The sequence below is a fragment of the Contarinia nasturtii genome, unplaced genomic scaffold (assembly GCF_009176525.2).
Source record: "Contarinia nasturtii isolate CC-2019 unplaced genomic scaffold, AAFC_CNas_1.1 Cnas_scaffold_187, whole genome shotgun sequence".
NCBI lineage: Eukaryota > Metazoa > Arthropoda > Insecta > Diptera > Cecidomyiidae > Contarinia > Contarinia nasturtii.
In genome coordinates this window covers 1,458,094-1,477,384 of record NW_022197544.1, presented here as the reverse complement: position 1 = coordinate 1,477,384, position 19,291 = coordinate 1,458,094, and the positions used below count along the sequence as shown (strand labels likewise).

At 32.2% G+C, this 19,291-nt stretch overlaps 1 protein-coding gene across 2 annotated transcripts in view; it reads right to left on the bottom strand.

The window, feature by feature from the left end:
- Positions 1 to 19,291, bottom strand: part of LOC116352236 (matrix metalloproteinase-2) — a 68,332-nt gene that overhangs the window by 44,453 nt on the left and 4,588 nt on the right. For both annotated transcript variants that reach the window (XM_031784662.1, XM_031784663.1), the window contains exon 3: positions 35 to 324. In XM_031784662.1, the coding sequence (XP_031640522.1) occupies positions 35 to 324 (290 nt within the window). The remainder of the gene's footprint in view (positions 1 to 34; positions 325 to 19,291) is intronic.

Sequence of the window (19,291 nt, the reverse complement as noted above, 5' to 3'; positions counted from 1 at the left end):
TAAATAAATAATAAATATATATATAGTCACATACCTCCAAGTGAGACTGGTGTTTGTCCATTTTGGTCCTTGAATTACATATCTTCGTGTGCGTCGTTTTAGGCGATTCGTTGCAAAGAAATCCGGCACATTTGGATTGTCGGGCTGACCACAGCGTGGCCTTTTCATCAATGCCATCGTTTTCTCATCAATCAAACCAGTCGCTGGAATATTTGCAAATTTTTGCAGATTTTTTATCGATTCTTTTAATTGGTCTTCGGTTCGTAGGTTTCCCGTTTCAATATCAGATTTCGGCAAATAACCAAATTCCATTAAATAATTTTGCTGAAAATGTTACGAAAAAAAATGACATATTATACGAATTTCTTTAGTTAATGGAAAAATAATACCGTATCATTCTTACTATGAAATAAGATACGTATATAAGATGATTCAACTTTCGTTATATACATATCGTTGAGAATAAAAGTACGAATAGTTTTCGGAAGCTTAATGTAGTTAATACATTTTTGGCTAGCGGCTCGGAAGTATTTTTTATTGGTGTATAACCACGCATATTCACGAATATTCACACATTTTGACTAGTGAACAATAACTTGATTTACTGTAAATATTCGTGGTTACGATGATTATCGGAAATACGCAATACAAAGCCGTTGACCTCGATAATACCATCGATTTTGAATAGTACATTGGTATCTATTATTTAATCACAAAACCACGAACATAACAACTTGATGGTAAGATACTCCCCTTTTTCACAAAACAAGTCGAAAATAAGTGATGTACATTTAGAAGTTTCGCTATTTCAAATACGTTTGTACTTATCTGCAACACATAATGCTTTCAAATAAGAATATTATTATTGGATATTGGAACTTCCAATTTGGATGCCCCTGTCCATAAATTATCATTTCAATAGAGCTGAATATTATCGTCGATTCGACGTTGAAATAGAATTTAAAATTTGAAATTAGAAATGTCCAATTGCTTTGCTATTTGTTAATTAAATGGTCAATGAACAATTTGAAAATGCGAAGTGCTACACAATCAATGGTCTCGGTTTTGTTTTGCATAGCCAACTGTTTTCGTTGGTTTTAGCCAGACACTTCATTATGGTTTCAGCTTTATGATTGACATATTAGTCAGAAGTAGACTATACTACTACTATTATGCCTATCGTTGCGTTGATTTAATTCAACGCCAACCAAACCAGATAATTTATGATTAATTAAAATGAATGGGATGTGCTTTTCTGTGCGCTATGATCATGTTCGCATTTCAGTTAAATAATATGAATGAAAATAAAATTTGAAAGAAAAAAAAAATTCAATAAAGAACTGTTAATTGGCTCAATCATTGTTGATTTCAATGTGGTATGAAAAATATATAAATAAATATTGTTGCGCAATGCATTTATATATGAAATTATCATTAACAAACACGGTAAAAAATAGCATAATCAAATATTTACCACACCTTCCTGATGGCACTGAAAAAGTGTGTACCGTATGTGCATATATGTATAATGACAGTGCGATGCAACATGTTTGTTTGCATACTCATCTGTATAATGTCCGACTATTTTATAAACGATGAGGGCGACGGTTTTAACACCGACTGCGTGTGCGGCTCCCATTGAATAAGCTGTTGAATGTTTTAAATTCGAAAAAAAGATTCGATGCTTTCTCGCTTTTTTTTGCCATCGATGCTTCGTATCATGATGATATTATTACCATTTGAGTCACCAGTAAAGGTTCCGCGTTTCTGAATCTTCAATTTATGCGACATTTTTGATAGAAGCATCCAATGCCTGCTCTTTAAAGATCGGTTTTTATTTTTGTAATGGCGAAAAATCATATTTTATTTGTTAAATATGCTTCGTGGTCATGAGAGACCTTTACTTGACAGAAAAACAGCAAATTGAACCGGATCTGAGCTAAAAAGAAGTGTATTGTCCATATCTATTAAATGTGCAGACTTCTTGAAACCAGTTTCGTTTATATTTGAGTAGACATAAACAGGTTGACTGTAGTCAACAATTTTAAAAATCCAATCGTACTACACAATTCGCCAGTTTCAATTTGTGATGGCATTTACCATCTTCGTTGCCATTGTAATTGAATTCATCTCTGTTTGGTTTCTGTGCACAATAAATGCTATGCATATGTGTAATGTCCTTTTCAACGCCATGCATTCAAGTTAAGTTCAATTGAATTCGTTTTTTTTTTTCAGTCATCATTTATGAACATCTATTTGTTTCAATGACATTTTTTCAAACGAAGGCGTACATATTCGTCGCCTTAGAGTAATTTTTGCATTTCTATGATATTCGAGCTACGAAGGCTATGAATATGTGAAATCGTATCGCCAATAATTAAACAGGATTGGGTGTCTGGCTTATTTACACTCTCTTCCTATTGACATAGAGTCGCATATAGTCTTCATTCAACCAGGACTAGAAACGTCAACATAACACATACATAATGTTTATATAATTTGCAATACACAAAAAAGCACACACTCTACACTTTATTGGCAGATGTGGTCTGTTTTTGGATCCACTCATGTCTGTTCTTCTCTTCTTTTATTGACTCGTTTTTTTTTCGATTGTTTTTGTGTGCGTGTATATGTGTTAACGAGATATATGCCAAAATTATTATTTCAAATTTAGTGTCCCTTTATTCTATATAAGCTGTCGACTGTCGACATTCTGCAATTCAGACATTCAGACTGACCAAACATATTCAGGCAGAATGAATTCTTTTCTCGCATGATTCATCGTTCATTTTTGTTGGAATTTCGACCGTCATCACACGTCACCTTATTTATAAATGATTGTTGTCGATTTTGAAAATGAAGAATCGCACTTTAAACACAAATACAACTGTATACTTGTCAAGAATTACAATACATTCAAAGTCAAGAAATCAAAATGTTAAAAATAATCTGTTGAAATCAGATACACAAAAAAAATGTTGATTTCAATTTTTCGTGTAGAGCGCATAATAAATAATCAAAACAAATGTACTTCAAACCCATTAATTTTAAGAATAACTGCCAACCTGGCTTCTGGCAAATTCTGTTCACTTTTTTTTCGTGTAGGTGTATAACCAAATCAATAAGGGAACCGAAATGTCGAAAAAAGATCCAACATCATTAAAAATCAATCGAATTGCAGTGTTTATTACCTAAAAAATTACGATGCAATGCACAAGCACATTATGAGCTCCGTGCATACAATGTATAACATTGTGTTTCTCTCTCTCTCTCTTTCTCTTTCCCTCTCTGTGTATGTCTCCATTTGGATTTGTTTCGTTTGGTTGATTGCATTGAGAACCATTTCTAAAATAGCATTTTGATCGGAAATAAATAAAATAAAAGTACATTTGGGAATTCACAAGGTATGTATGTGTCTTGTAAAGCGATCTTCCATTGACAATCGCCTGCATTCTTACAGTCAAAATGGCATCCAGAATTGAAAATAGAACAATCTGGCTAAATAATTCATTGGCACTAGCTCGGCTAATATTGACAGTTTTGTACTAGTTCTCGAGAGAAATCAATGATTTACCTGTGCTATTTGATTGCTAGCTGCCAAAGCCAATATGCCGTACCTCTGTCTGGTTTTTTCTACATTCAAAGGCACAATGTTAGCATTCATTTGTCGCTCTTCGTTTCATTTTTTTTTTTATTTCAGTTGTTTTGTGTATTATCTTATTTTTGTCTTCGTCCTTTTAACAGAGATAGTATTAATGCAAAATGGTTTTTCAAACGAGCGCCAGTTAAAATGTTCATAATAACTATTTAGATTATTTGTGCCGGTCGACGAATTTCAATGGAAATAGATTTCTTGTGTTCAACCATCGAGTTAATTGAATCTAGATTGACTATTTTTTTCTACACCCACCGTTTTCCTCACTCTCTCTTTAAATATATCGTTGTGATCGTCTTCTCACCATGCACTTCATTTCAATATTATGTTGTAGCAAAAAAACAACAACAACAAACATTAAATATTCGTTCGTATTGCTATGCCACGATCTTTTGTATTTCCGCAATTATAATGATAACTTCATTATTCAGTCAAACGAGGCGTTTGTTTGTATTCTTAAGGTTGTCACGTTCTTTGTTTTTTTTTTTTCTTCTTTCGTTCTTCCATGATTTTTTTTTTCTTATTTTTTTTTTTACTTTTACTTCTGTGCTTCAACACGATGAAATAAACGCTTAAATTCGGAACTTGTCTACCTGAATTTCGCGCAAAAGTATTTGTAATGCGAAAACCACAATAAAGAGACAAACTGCTCAAAAATGCTTCAAACAGATTAAAATATGAAAATCGTTCTCCGCAGTGATCACTTTGTTTTCAATTTTTGAATGTAACTTATTATTATTATTATCAAAATATTTAACGAAAAAATTTGTTTGCATTTCTTTATGCAACAGGAAATGATAATGGGAATGAATACGCGTGGAAAGAAAAAGAATATTTAATATTTCATACTATAAATATTATGAACGAATGTGACAATTTTTTCTAATTTCTTTTCATTTTAATAATTGGGTATATTCCAATCGTATAAAAAGTGATTCCGGAGGGTTGTTGATAGAATTTGCGCATCTGTAGTTATACATCAATTTAACGGATGATGAATCATCCTCTTAAATGATAAACTATCTTAAATTCATTTTTGACTAATAATTAGTCACTAATTTCACGTTGTTTGATGCAATAACAACAAAAATGTTGATCAATTTTTCTTTCCTGCAGACTGCATAAAAACGAATTATTAAATAACAGTTTTAATAAAATTGAATAATGAAGTGTGCTCATTGAAAAATTTGCAAATAACTGACAAAACAAATGGATTGCATTGACTAGACGCTCGGTCATGAATATTCATTGCGTAGTATGATTGACACTAATGTACATGAGTTGAATGCTTTGCATGTCTTTGGCGGGGAATCGCAAAAACGGGGGTGACGAGGAATGACGAAAGGAAGTGCAGAATAAAAAAAAAAGATATTGGATAACAAAAACGGTTCTATAAAGGGCTCCTGTACTATTCAATGTTCGACATAGTTATGTAGCATGTCAGCGATTGTGGACGTTTCGAACTTGGGTCTTGAATTCAAATTCATACGCATATGCATATGTTGCGCTCTCTGTACATTGTGTATGTGTCGTATTAAATGTGCCGGTTTTTCGAAAGAGCATTTGGTTGGAAACCAATGAAGCATATGGCCTTGATAAAATTTTAATTACTTTTCCCTTCGCATGTATGAGTATGTAGTTCATGCAATCATCCTGCCGAAGTATGGGCCGCGACAGCATTTACACAATACCATTGCATTACGATGACGAAGCATCGATGCAATGTGAAAACGAGAAAAATAAAGTAAGAAGAAATGAGAGAGAGAGAGAGGGAGAAAGAAAGAACGATAGAATAGAGATAGAAAGAGAAGGCCAAATGACAGAAAGAACATTTCAAATGGATGGCTTGGGTTAGTTTAAACAAGTTTATAGAAAATGTTTGGGAGCGTCAAAGCACAAATTAATTTTGCGTTCGTTGATTTTTCCACACGGAACCAACAGTTTTGAATAGACAGGCGAAGACGTAGACGAACGAGATAGATTGAGGGTATTGTGAGTGCACATTGTGGAAGTGAATTATCACACCACCTATCGTTTGGCATTCGATGAATGTGTGTGTTTGCACAGGCAAAAAAGGCATCAGAAATTTACATTGATTGAAATATCGATTCGCGCACACATACAATCATTGCATTTAATTTGAATGGCATATTGGCATCGGTAGTACGCCTTTTTTACATTATTACTTAGCTCACCGATTGGAATCGACCATCCATTTTGACAAACAATGATTTTTTTTTTACTTTTATTAAATCATTTTAGCAAATCCAATTGAATATGGTTGTAGCTATTCTAAGCGTTGTACACATATTCACATGCTGGCAAAACAGTAGATAGATATATTCAATTTGAAACCAATTCTTAACGCAATTCGATTGAACAGAACTATGATGGGAAAATTTATAATAAAATTATATATTCATATGTTTATTAAATACGTGCTAATTAAAACGAGATTCATTAAAATCGAATCTATTCTGATCGTGAGCAATATTACATAAATTATTTGTGCATTACATAGAATATAATACTAAAACAACATTTTTTGACAACATTATTTTTACGGTTTATGGGAATCGAAAATATTCCAACCACACATGATATGCAAATAAGCGCAAGCATCAACTGAAAATAGAATACAGAGAGAAGAGGTTTGCCAATAACTTCGAAAATGTCTAAACACAATGCGGTGACAATTGGTCAAAGAGTTTCATTATTCAAATTTTGATTGTCAAATAAATTGGCTTCCCAGTAGTAGTTTCATTTTAAAAGAAATCTATATAAAACGATTCCGATTCTATTGGCACTTGAACAATTTTCTGGTTTAAATGTGGACACTGTGTGGTGTAAGTTTTAAATGAGGTGCTGTCTTGAAATCAAACTTTATGCAAAGTGTATCGAAACTTTGTCCGCGTATCTGTCCACGTTTCATTTTCAATTTGGTATCACATTGAGTTTATTCAATGAATATTGAAATAATTCACTTACAACGTCTTTAAAACAGTCAAATTAAGTTTTAGTTCAGATGAAGAGATATAGAAATAGGGAAATTGGATTGAAATGAAGCGAAAATCTAGGCGAAAATAGAAAATACTGTTGATTCACATGTGTAATACAGGGGGTAGACAACAGTTGAACCTACCCTCACTTGCTTTCTATATCACCTGTATATTTTTTTTGAGCTTCACGTTCCGAGCGACAGCTCTATGTGCTTGGCATTGAACTCGCGATCCAAACGAGCACCAAAGGCAATTAAAACATTTTTGTGTGTCAACTGATTTTGTGTGAAGAAAAACCATGTGATATGCAACGTCCTCGCAGTTAATTTCGATGACACAAACTGTGCAAAGTAATTTCAATTTATTTTCCATCACAAATTCACCAAATACAAATAATAAATCGGTTTTTGTTCAATTTACACGGTCACAACAAATGATTCCGTATTGAAACTTCAAACAACTAACATTCTACACAAACTTTTTGTTCTAATTTTCATGAGCACATAGAGATGGCGCCATCATGCAGTTTTTTACATTATTTGCCATTGTAAGTGATGGTAGAGTTGAACGCTCTAGAATAAAAACAACGTACTGAATGGTCGTCTATTACAACAACAAATCTATGTTAAAAAAACGCCGTGTTCCGCTTTGATATAACAACCATTCAGTACGTTGTTTTTATTCTAGAGCGTTCAGTTAGTCAACAATGAATCAGATGAATCATCCAAATGTCAAACAAGCATCATTAGTCATCATTCGATGAATTCTAAATATTATAATTTATTTTATTTGAATTAACATTAAAAAAACACTAAATAAATAAAAATAAAATGCGTCGCAAAAATATTTAAAAAATAACATTTATCGGAGAAAAAGAATTTGTTTCGTTCCATGAATATTTTTTTACACACAGATACACTTCAAATGTCATCCAAACAAAGAACCATTTTAAGTCATTTCGAATCACAGTGAATCATGTTTTCCCCTTAGTGTTGTGTTAGAGATAAAGAACTTTCGACTTATGCCAAATTTGCTCAATTCAATGACTTCTGTTTGTGGTATTGTCATTCGATTTATGATTTTAAAGAGTGTCGAACCAATTCATTCAAATCAAACATTCGTAAACAAAGCTATTTTGAACTACATTCAGTATAAATATTGATACTACTATGTTGAAAGTCAGGAAAATCAGAAAATTAAACATTATTCGATCCCATTCCCTATTTAGACGTTCTATCTCATTGACAATTTCGTCAAAAATCGGAATTTATTCACAACAATCTCCGGCAGTGCTAACTTGATCTAATTTAGTGAATGGTTTTCTCTGTCCCCCCATTCTCTGCAAGTTAAATTTTCTTCGATTAAATGAAATTTACATATGAAAGGATTTTGACGTGTTCTTTTTACCCTGTATTTCTCTAATATTGGATATTCAATATTGGTTTGAAACTTGAATGTAATGAAAAATCCAAATGAAACGCCTATATTTAGATAGGATTCGTCCTGAATTTATCGTACACACGATTTCATCTCATCACAACAGGGCATACAATTCCAGAAGCGAGTGATAATAGAATTGCTTAAAATTTAATGGACTGCCTGGGGCACACAAGTGTGACTTTTTTCGGTGCTCTCACTGCAAAATTATTTCGGTTCAATTAAAATTCTAATTTTGTGATTCATTTGAGGGAAAACTGTTTTCTAAATCCGCCATAAAGTAATGACGTTAAAATGTCATTGGATGTGTTTACCGAAAATTTATGGTTATATTTTTGTGAAACGTATTTATTCATATCTCACACCATGTGATGACAAATTTGTATTTACGAGAGCAAAAAATATTGCAGCATATGTTCAACGGTGCTGTTCAGACGGCGCTAAATGTATTGGCAAAAAAAGAAAAATTCATTCGAAAAAATATTTCGTTTTACTTTCGAAGTGAAATGAAACGATCGAAAAAAGAGAAAGAACTGTGCTGCGAAAATTCAACGAAAATGTACGTACACTTACATCACATCATAAAAATAGACAGATCGTTAGTATAATTTTTCATCGCGGTTAATCATCTAGCGGAAAATAGTAATGAAATATTTACAAAACTGACATTTTCTCATTTTGCTCGAAATGGGAGACAATTTTCGAATTCACTCGAAATAAATACAATAAAATATAATCTTTTCAAAACAGTAAAATTGGGATGTGTGAAAAAAGATTAGACTTGGAACATAAGATGGAAGTTAAACATGTTTCATTATACCGAAATGTTCTATGGAATTCATAACCATTGGAGGTGTTATTTTCATATCAGACTGATAAATGGATTTTCAAACAATTTCAAGAAAATGATAAAATCCAATAAAATGTTTTATGCGGCTGATTGTGATACACATATTCTTTTCAATCTGCCGTTGAAAATACAATGATTGTAATGGCGATCGTGTGCCACCTTTTTGTTTTGTTTAAATGCAAATAGAGCAATCTGTTAACAACAAGGAAACACCATTTCCGGCCTTATGGTTTCTAAGACAAAAATATGTGCTCGGTCACGATCGCAAACATTGTTCATTTGCCCTTTCCGACAGCACAAAGCTGACTAATAGAAGAGAGTATGCCGAATCAAAATGAATACACATAAAAAGAGAAGTAAACGTTGGTGAGTGATTTTTGTCTAAATCTATACTCGGATACGAAATGTGACACTAAATAAACATCGTCAAAACAGTCTATAAAGTATACTTTTTTTAAAAAAAATGTTTACATAGCTTTAAAGGTTTCAACATAAAGTAACATTTTTAGTGAAGAAGAAAGTAATAAAAAATTGTTAGCTTTAATCATATTTATCTTATTAGAAGAACAATTAAAATTGAAGAAAAAATCGAAAAAATTAAATTGAAAAATTCTTGTTGAATTAAATCAAGAACTTTGAGTGTAGCGAGAAAAAAATGTAGCAACAACGGTGTTTATAGTTTCATCAGCATGAAAAACATTAACAATTCGCCATTAGTTTTTGTTTTAAAGACCCGGTTTTGTGATACTGGCAACACACATCTCATACATACATGTATTCAATATGGAGATTATACAAAAAAACACATAAAAAGGATACGCAAACAAACTTAATTAATGTTTTCTGCAAATTATGCATTTAGATTGTTGTTTGGTTTAATTGTGCGCCATTTTTTCGTTCGCTCTACTCTTCTATTCAAATCATTTTTAAACAGTTTTGCATTGTTGTTTTGTGTTTGGCCTCTCTCTCTCTCTCTCCCTCTCTCGAAACAAACATTTTCCGTCTTGTTGGTCGAGAGTCATTGCACTTGATATTGTTGTTAATTACAGAAGACGTTTTTCATCTTTTCTTTCGATATAGTTTATAAACACAGATGCCATTTGTGAGTCCCAAGAAAACGCTTCTCTCATTATCATTTCAGTGTGAAAGAGAGCTCATTGCTTATAATGACCGTATGAAAATCATTTGACTTGGATAAAACTGATTTTCCTGTGTTGCTTCACCATAAAGTAATGCATATTCATGAGCATGTATGCATTTAAATGTTGCGAATAATGAAAAACTGGAAGCAATTATGAATGAATGTGGCTGAAACTGTAATATCCCTATCAACTCGCACACATTTACACATCGAAATATAAAAGACCGAACAAACGATTCTCTCTGTTCACACAACGAAAGAGAATTGTAACATTCTTGCACTTAAATGTGGATTGGCGCGCTCGGAAGTGTCCATAAACTCCTCCAAATCGAGATTTACTTTTTAAACAGCTTCGCTATAGTTTTAACTATTTGCGGTCATTTGTTTCACATCATAAAACTAAATTTGAGACATCGCCATACCAAAATAAAAGATATCACAAAATGAACTACATCTTCATAATAATAAAACAGCAAATAAAACGGTGTAAAAAATTACTACAACAACAATTCTGAATAGTTTATAGATTTAAAATGGGTCATGTGACAATTTGACGCTGTTTTGGCGAGTTCGCCTTGAATATAAATCACAGTCCGTTTCAATTGTATTTATCAACTTCAACGGATGATTTTATACTTAAATAACATCGACTTAGATTAAACTAATTAATCTCTTTTATGAAACTTCCAAACTTATGCAATGCAGCTTCATTGGAAAAACTTCATTTATAAATGATGTAATAGACATCAAAATCTCTCTGGTACTCACAATGCTCTGAGAGTCTTTTTCGATGAAAAATTATGAATTTTCTGTAATATTCGTTATAAATAATCAAAAATCAACTGAGACGATGTTATTCCTTTTTTTATTTTATTTTTATTTTCAGGGGTTCGATTAGTCCTTCGTAGGTGAAGATATCTTCATTCGTTTTGCTCGATTTTTTTTATTTTTTTTCACATTTGGATATGAATTTTAATCGTAAACAAATACGAGAGTAAACAAAGCACTACACCTGGCTTATTTTTTTTGCTTCCAATTCGAATTGTACAAAGTTTGAAAGCATTTAGTGTAATTCATACAAATCCAAAAATGATGCAAAAGAGAAACGATTCAATAAACTCAACAAAATCTCTTTTCATCTTCAACGTTTTTTAAATCAATTTTATCGACCTTTTTTTACTTGCGAGTGATAAGCTATTGCAAAATATCTAGAAACAAACAACAACCATAGACCAGATTAAAAATGTACCATCGATACATCATATTTCTATAGTGTGTTTATCTGTGTGCAAAATGTACTTGAAGCTTGTTCGAAACGAATAAGAGGCCAATTTGTTTGTTGAATGTTTTATGAGTATGATATGCCGAAGCAATAAATTGTGGATTCCATAATGTCCATTCGACAAACAATGCAAAAACTTTATCTTGTTTTACGTCTGTTGAATATGGGCTGCAAAGTTCATTGCTTTTATACTGATTCGGTCTTTCGTGTCGAATATCAGCGAGTACTTTGTTAGTTTACTTTCTGTGCACAGATAGATCTCGGTTTTATTTATCATTTTGTTGGAGAAATTGAATAAAAATTAAGTAAATATGATATAGAAAGACATAATCAAAGCACATAGTGAAAGAACGAAAAATAAGTCTATTGCCCATTTTTATTATGATTGTAATTTCAGTTGATTTGGTATTGTTAATTTTAATTGCATTCGAATTTTCATATGTTGAAGATTAGCAACATTCTGAAATCGACACATTTATCAAGTGTACTAGTAGCATAACTAAGGGAGGAATGTGGGGGTTTTGTGTTGAATCCTCCAATTGATTACTTCCTGATTCTCTGAATTTTCCATTATTTAACGAGAAGTATTTTTGTTCAATTTAATATTGTAAATTTGTTTCATTGAGGGGGGTGTTCCATTGTTTACATAGTGTTGTTGCATGTATATGTCACACACATACAACTCTTCATTCACTTAATAATAAATATGAGCACACACATATATTTTTTTAATTGAATTAAAATTTCTTATTGACCGTGTTTAAAGTTCGAATTCTAAAGTGCGTTACTTTCGTTCTCGTTTTCATAAACCATGCTCTAACTATTTCGTTGACCTTCGTGAAAAATCATTTCAATGACTGAAAAATGTGTGTCAAACACATGAATTCGCAATTAGTGTTAACTTTAAAGGAAAAAACATCGGTTCAAAATGCGACTGTTGTGCCCGCTTTAACTTTCGTACACACAATTCACAAATGATCAACGGATCGAATTCATTATTTTATTTTAATGAATTTACTCCACATTTTTTTTTTTGTTAAAGTCGAAACTTCTCGCAAAATTTAATACGATGAATGGGTGTGAACGAAAATGAAACATAATACATTTTGAAAGAAATACAATTGTCAAACATAATGAACATAATGATCTGTGCGGCGCGTGCAATACAAAGCAAACAGCTGCTCAACTCAATGAACTAAACCACAAAAATAAGAAGTATATTTCATTTTCTAGTTTTTAGAAAGATGCGCTTCATTTTTACTTTCAGCTATTCAGACACACACACACCCAGCAAATAATTGTAGTTGAACATTTAATTTTTTAATAAGTTTAAAATTTAAACATGAGACTGCGACACGAACGTACGAATTAAAACAAACAATTAAAAGTGTGCAAAAGAAAGAGATAAAGGGGTGTAGACGAGAAAGAGATGATGATGTTGATGGAACCATTTGGTATCTACTTGAATTACAATTTTAATTTTTATTTATGAAACTTGAATTTGGCGAAATTGTTCAAACCAATTTATGACATTAATTAAAGAGTTTTACCAACGCGTTTAATGTAACATATGAGATGTAATTCTACGTAGGCGTGTTACTGAGAAGGCATTCTTCTCGTTTGCGTGAGTAAATAGTTAGACAAAGAAAATGAATACGAATAACCAAGAAACCAGCAGAGCATATGAATTCAAAAGGTAATGGACAAACTGCTTTGACAAAGTGCAATTGATACCGAATTCCAAGTCATAATTTGACTATTGCTTACCATTTGAATAGTATTTTAAACTCATCAAAATGAAAAAAAAGACTCTCTTCTGACCGTACTGCTGTGCTAAATGACAATGAGTTTGATGCAAAATGATAACAGTTATCATTTGTTAACCACGAAAATAATTGAAAGACAACCATCCATTGGACAAAATGCTCGTAATTAGACGTCTTGAAACGCAATTTTGGGATTTCAACATTCGTTTGAAGTGTATAATTAATGGAAATTTCGGTGAAAGATTTGTTTCGGCGATTCTCTCGTACATATTTTGTAGGTAATCTTGTTATGTATGCATTCAAAATTTAGTGTGTAAGTAAGTGAAAAAAATCGAATCGGAAAGAAAAATGATTCAAAAAAAATGTAGGTAACAAAAGAAGGTCTAACAATTGTTCCAATAAAAATACGTTCTTAGACTATTGCGATTTAGTAACAACGCCCAATAAAAGTGGCATTTTCATTCGTACTTTTTTGGCTTAGCTTCTCTGCGTCTATGTAAAATAACTCGATATCTTAAATTTAACAAGTATAAATGTTTGTTACCCGTTAATGGTTTGAAAGTGAAAAAAACATGGTATATACTTTGTTTTTTGTTTCTGTATCGTTATAAATCAATGCGCCACATCAAACTTGAGCAATTTAAATATTGAGTTTCAATTCACCGTTTCATCTCTATGTTCAAAATCTCAAAGTTTTCAATTTACCTTTGAAAATTACCGATTGTATTTTAATTTCATCGTATTATCCTTTTTTTCTTGCATCATGTTTCTTGCAAAGTTGTTCATATGAAAAATACTTGACACATAGGGCAGATGGCAAGGCAGATGAATGCAAAAATTAAATGAGGCTTAAATATTAGACCAGTTAGCGATAGAATGTTTGGTATAAGCGCATGACTTGCACATTGCATTTATTATGCAACTGCCGTCAAAATTTATAGCTTTGCATTTAGCCATTAGTGTCGACAATCAATTTACAGTAAATAGTATTTCACGACCATAACAAAAATTGTCTGTCAATCGACGATACGTCTAGATTAGATTTATATATGAAAATAATTTTGGATTTTTTATTCGCTCGTATTTTTCATCTGCATTTTTTTTCTCTCTCTCTAGTATTAGATTTGTGAAACTTTGTGCGAAAATGTTCAATGGTTTGGTTCATCTCGAAAGAGTTTTAATTATCTTGAGCTTAGTTTTAATAAAGTTTCATTAAATGTTACCAGTACATGGTGTAATTTATAGCCGGAAAATTGTACAAGCTGAAAGATAAACCGTAAAATTGCATGTGGTTGTGTGTATGTGTGTTCATCTATTATAAAACAGTTGCTTTAGGTGTAACCGATATTGAGAGAGCACAGCGAATTGGAAAACTATGAAAAATTTAATTCTCATTCCAATTCGACATCGATGCTATCAGAAGACATTGATTAATTATTTTATTGGCTGAAATGTCGTATTAAACCATGCCAACAAATTATTATGGTTTTTTTTGTCGTTTGCAAGGAAAATTGACTAGAAGATTTGCACCCACACCGGACACACTTACGGATTAATCAGTCACAAACGATTTCCCTTTAGCCATACGATGTTGTATCAATATCGGCCGGTGCGTTCAATAGTTCGAGTGACAGCTTGTGGTTCGATTTTATCGCATCATAGTGTTTCCAATTCAAAAAGAATAATTTGGTTGTTGTTGTTTTTTAATTTATATTCAATTCAATTAAATTATTTATTTATGATACCGATCGTAAATATGATGACCAAAAATATATTTAACCCATGTGTTAAATGAAAAACGTATTGATGTTCGACGAAGCCATAAAAAATACTCTCACAAATTCGTTAATCAACGGAACAAATAGCAAAATATTATAAAAGCAAGCGAACGCACAACAGCAATAACAACAAAATATGTATTCCGTGTGCAAAAATGGTTCATTGATCATCAATTCATTGACCTGCGAAGATATTCGTGACACAAAGCTATATAAAATGAAGAGAATCAGCGAACGCTCGCACATACACACGCAGAGCTGGCTCGGCTAATGCAATCGAATATATTTTGTTATGAATAGTCATTTGAGCGACAGATATGAAGTCCATTGTAGAGATGAACGACAGATCAAATGATACTCACACATGTAGAAACCGAATAAAAAGTGCGCCGTAATCATTCGTCAAACGGACTGACAAAAAATATATGTACACATTGTACAGACACTTGTTTATGTATAAAAACAGTGAAAAAAAAAAATAATTATTATTAAATTGAATTGATGACTGATTTACTATTGTTGCTTTGTGCTATGTGCTATAGGATATTCGTGATTGTAATGCTGTGCGCTATGTATTCAGATAATTATTAATATGTTGTTGCAATAACAGTGGATGAATACTGGCGCGGGGTCATCCCAAGTTTCTGAATTGAATTATGATTATAAGCCGTGGACGTATCTTTGGGGTGAGAAAAAAAGTCAATTGCATAAAATATATTCTTTCGAAGGGTAAAAGGGGGGGGGGGAGAATGCGTGAATGATAATTGTTGTACAATATGGAATGAGTTCAATCTCCGTATTCATTTTGCGATTGATTATCAGTATCATCTCACCCCTTTTTCTTGTTCTATCGCTCTATCTATATGCGTTATAACCCGTAATCATAAATGAAATAAACATTAAATCAAATTGAAAGTCCATGTGGCGCCACCAGAACAAACGGAAACAAATACTAATTTTCTTTTTACATCCTTTCAATTGCAATTCATTTTGTTGTAACACACACAGTATCATTACCGTTCGCCAGTTCATAGAAAAGACGAGGAGGAACAACGATAGAAAAAAAACACAGACTCGTAATCTTGACATAGAATAAATCATCACAATAATTTCTATGCGACGCGCTTATATTGCATCAATATTCATTCAAATTCATTTAAAAATTCGTTTTTGTATTGTGAATTAAGTTCAAGCATTTTTTTTTTTCTAAACATGGACTTAAAAACGTTTTTTTATTTAAATAATCTGTTGAATGGGTTTGAGTGGAAAAAGTTAATTATAATTGCAACTAAATTGAACGTAACAAAGTATACGTTCTCGTTTCTTTTTTTCTTCTTCTTTGAACAATAAAGGAGAGAGAGAGAGAAAGGAAAAAAGAAGTGCGCACTCTTCCGACATGAACTGATGAAGAGCCACTACAACATTGGGTATAATTGTGTCATTTCAATGCGCTACAGCAAACATTACGACGACAATTCAGAGTTGAACGTTCGTCTGGATGATAGAGTAACAGAAAAAACACAAAGAAAGAGAGAGAGAGAGAAAGAAAATGCATAAAGAAAACCATTTTCATCTTAACAGCGGGAATGAATGGCTGGGAAAATGAAGATGAGAAAAACAACGATATGAACAGAAACAAAAAAAGAAAGGAACAACAGCAATATGAATTGTATGTGCATTAGCTGCCGTGGCGAAGAAACAAACGATGAACAAGTGAATGAAAACATTAGCGGCAACCATAAAATAAACAGAAAAACACACACACACACAAATTCCATTTTATTTACTTTTTTCCGTTCTATTCAATAACCATAATTCAACACTTCGATTAATGGTAAAAACAACCAAATGCTCTGTATACATAACTCTAACTGTGTATTTCCACATTTTGGGACGCGAGACATGCTCTGTTTCAAATAGCAGCACAATTCCAACAACAAACACTTAACTTAGAACAATCTCCATGAATGGAACCAATGTATAAAAATGAAATGCTCTATACGTGCTGAAGGATTGGCCGCCTTCTCTCTCTCTCTCTCTCTTTCTATAAAACTATTTGCTTACAATTTCCATTCGGAACATTTTGTCTTATAAATAATATTATGATTTTGTCCAGACATTAGCTGCGTGCATTAAAGCCATACCCGAACATGAAAATGCGTGCACTTTTGTAATTTCAATTGAAAAACTTATGCTTTCAACAGATCGCTAAAGCGTAGAAATAAAGTGTCCATTTCGAGCCACGTGTGTCCAAACAATATGCGTCTTTGTATGAATTCAAATGACATTGTTTTCTTCCATCGTATTCGACATATGTTTGCTTTAAATTAATTTTGTTCGTATCCTTCTCGTCCATTTCTCGAATTCATGCAATTTATTGTGATATCGAAATTTGGAATTGTATTGCAATGCAACTAGATAAGCGCATAGCATTGGCCAAACAACACAATCTTTCAAAGGTTATTGAGCACTTACAAACATACAATTACCAAGTAATGTCAATAATTACTTAATCGCTGTGAAAAGCATTTTATTTTTTGTTATTTTGAAAAATGCATTTCAAACAAAGAAAACGCTTTGAACGTGCAATACGTAAAAAAGAACGCATTTTCAAATTAAATTGAGCGATCAATTTTAAAACGTAATTTAAAGAAAACAAAGACCGTGCATGCATTTTTTTTTTGCTGCGAAATTCTTTTTTATCAATTAAAAAAGTACTTGGAGTTTATTTGGATTTAGAAAACAGTCATTTTGACCCGATAATGACAACAAAATTGTCGGTCACAATGCTCGCAATTTTTCGTTCGAAAGTGCATAATTTCATACGGTTTGTTCATTGAATAAAATAAAACGATTATTGATAGTGCGAAACGTGATCTTTTTGCCAATTATTTAAAATTTCAATTTAGATTGTTGTTTTTATTGTAACGTCATACAGTTACCGATATCCGAATATTCGCGCTCCACATTCAATGTAAATATCACAAAATCTGGCTGCACGTGCACATTTAACGTAATCATTTGTCACCCATATGCTCTGCGTTGTCGTTGACGTTGTTGTTGTTGTTTTGGCGTATTTATTATTTCACTCGCAATAGCAAACAAAAGAAATAAAATCACCGTATGACTCCGTTTCGAGTTTATTGTCAAGGACTGACTTAAAATATAGTTTATGTTTTTGAAATGTGATTATTCATATTTCCGTAAATTTGAGTTGCAATTCCCATGAAATGAAATGATTTGAATCCAAAACATTGTCTTATTCGTCATCCAAGTCAATTTCTTTCTCTTTTTTTTCATTCATTCAACGTTTATGCGCACAACACTTTTTTCTCTATTTGCGCAAGTGTGTAACATGTTTACATTTGTCTTAGTCATTGTTTTGATGTTTTTTTTTTAAATTTATACACTACAAAACGCGACTCGGATTTCTCTTTGACGTAAATAATTCAGCACGAATGTGATAAGACCGCCAAGAAAGTGACTTATGTTTATGATCAAATCGTAATATATAGATAAGATGATTGTAGCACATCTGTTGACTGATTAAAATTTATGATTTCAAAACAAATCAAACACGCTTAAATGTGGTTCAAAGTGAAAAGAACTCAAATTTGGCATCAACGTAAGTTTTTGTTTTTCATTCATATTGAGAAAGAGATAGATGGAATGGATAAGAAAAAACATTTTTTTCACCTTAAATGTTGGTTGAATGGTGATAGTTTTTGAATGAAAAACCAATTAAAGAGGTGAATGTAATTGCATACAGCCAAGGTCGTATTTGGGCATATTCAGAGGTTTTGGTAAGTGATGAAAGGTGACGCGTAACAACATAAGCTAAAAGCACAGACGATTTAAGATATTAAAATATTCGTGATTTGCATATGCTTCGAAATACGTCCTTTCCTTTCCGTTTCTGTGTACTTTTTTTCGTGTGTGTTTTGCCTGTGACTAATTATTTGCGCTGAGTTCGTTTGCAACGATTTCATATTTACAGCTACATGAGCGTGACTACAGCACGCGTTCTTTGTTCAAATATTTTTTTTTATTCAATTTTTTGTGGTCTCCTCTTTTAATTCTTTCGTTTAGCATGACTTGTTTGCCTTTAGATTTAACTTTAGTTTAGGATCATTCTGTATAGTTCCCATGTCATTTTTGCATATTATTTGCAAATGCCACTCTGTGTTCTGTCAGTCAAACATTTTACACGAAATGTATATTTGATAGTTGCTAATCGCGTGTTGAATTCATTGTCTTATTTCTTTTTGCCGTCAGCCACATCCAATACGTAGATTAAATTAATATTATTCGAATTATGTTAATGGAATAGAAAAAAAGAGAGAGAGAGAGAGAGAGAGAGAGAGAGAGAGAGAGAGAGAGAGA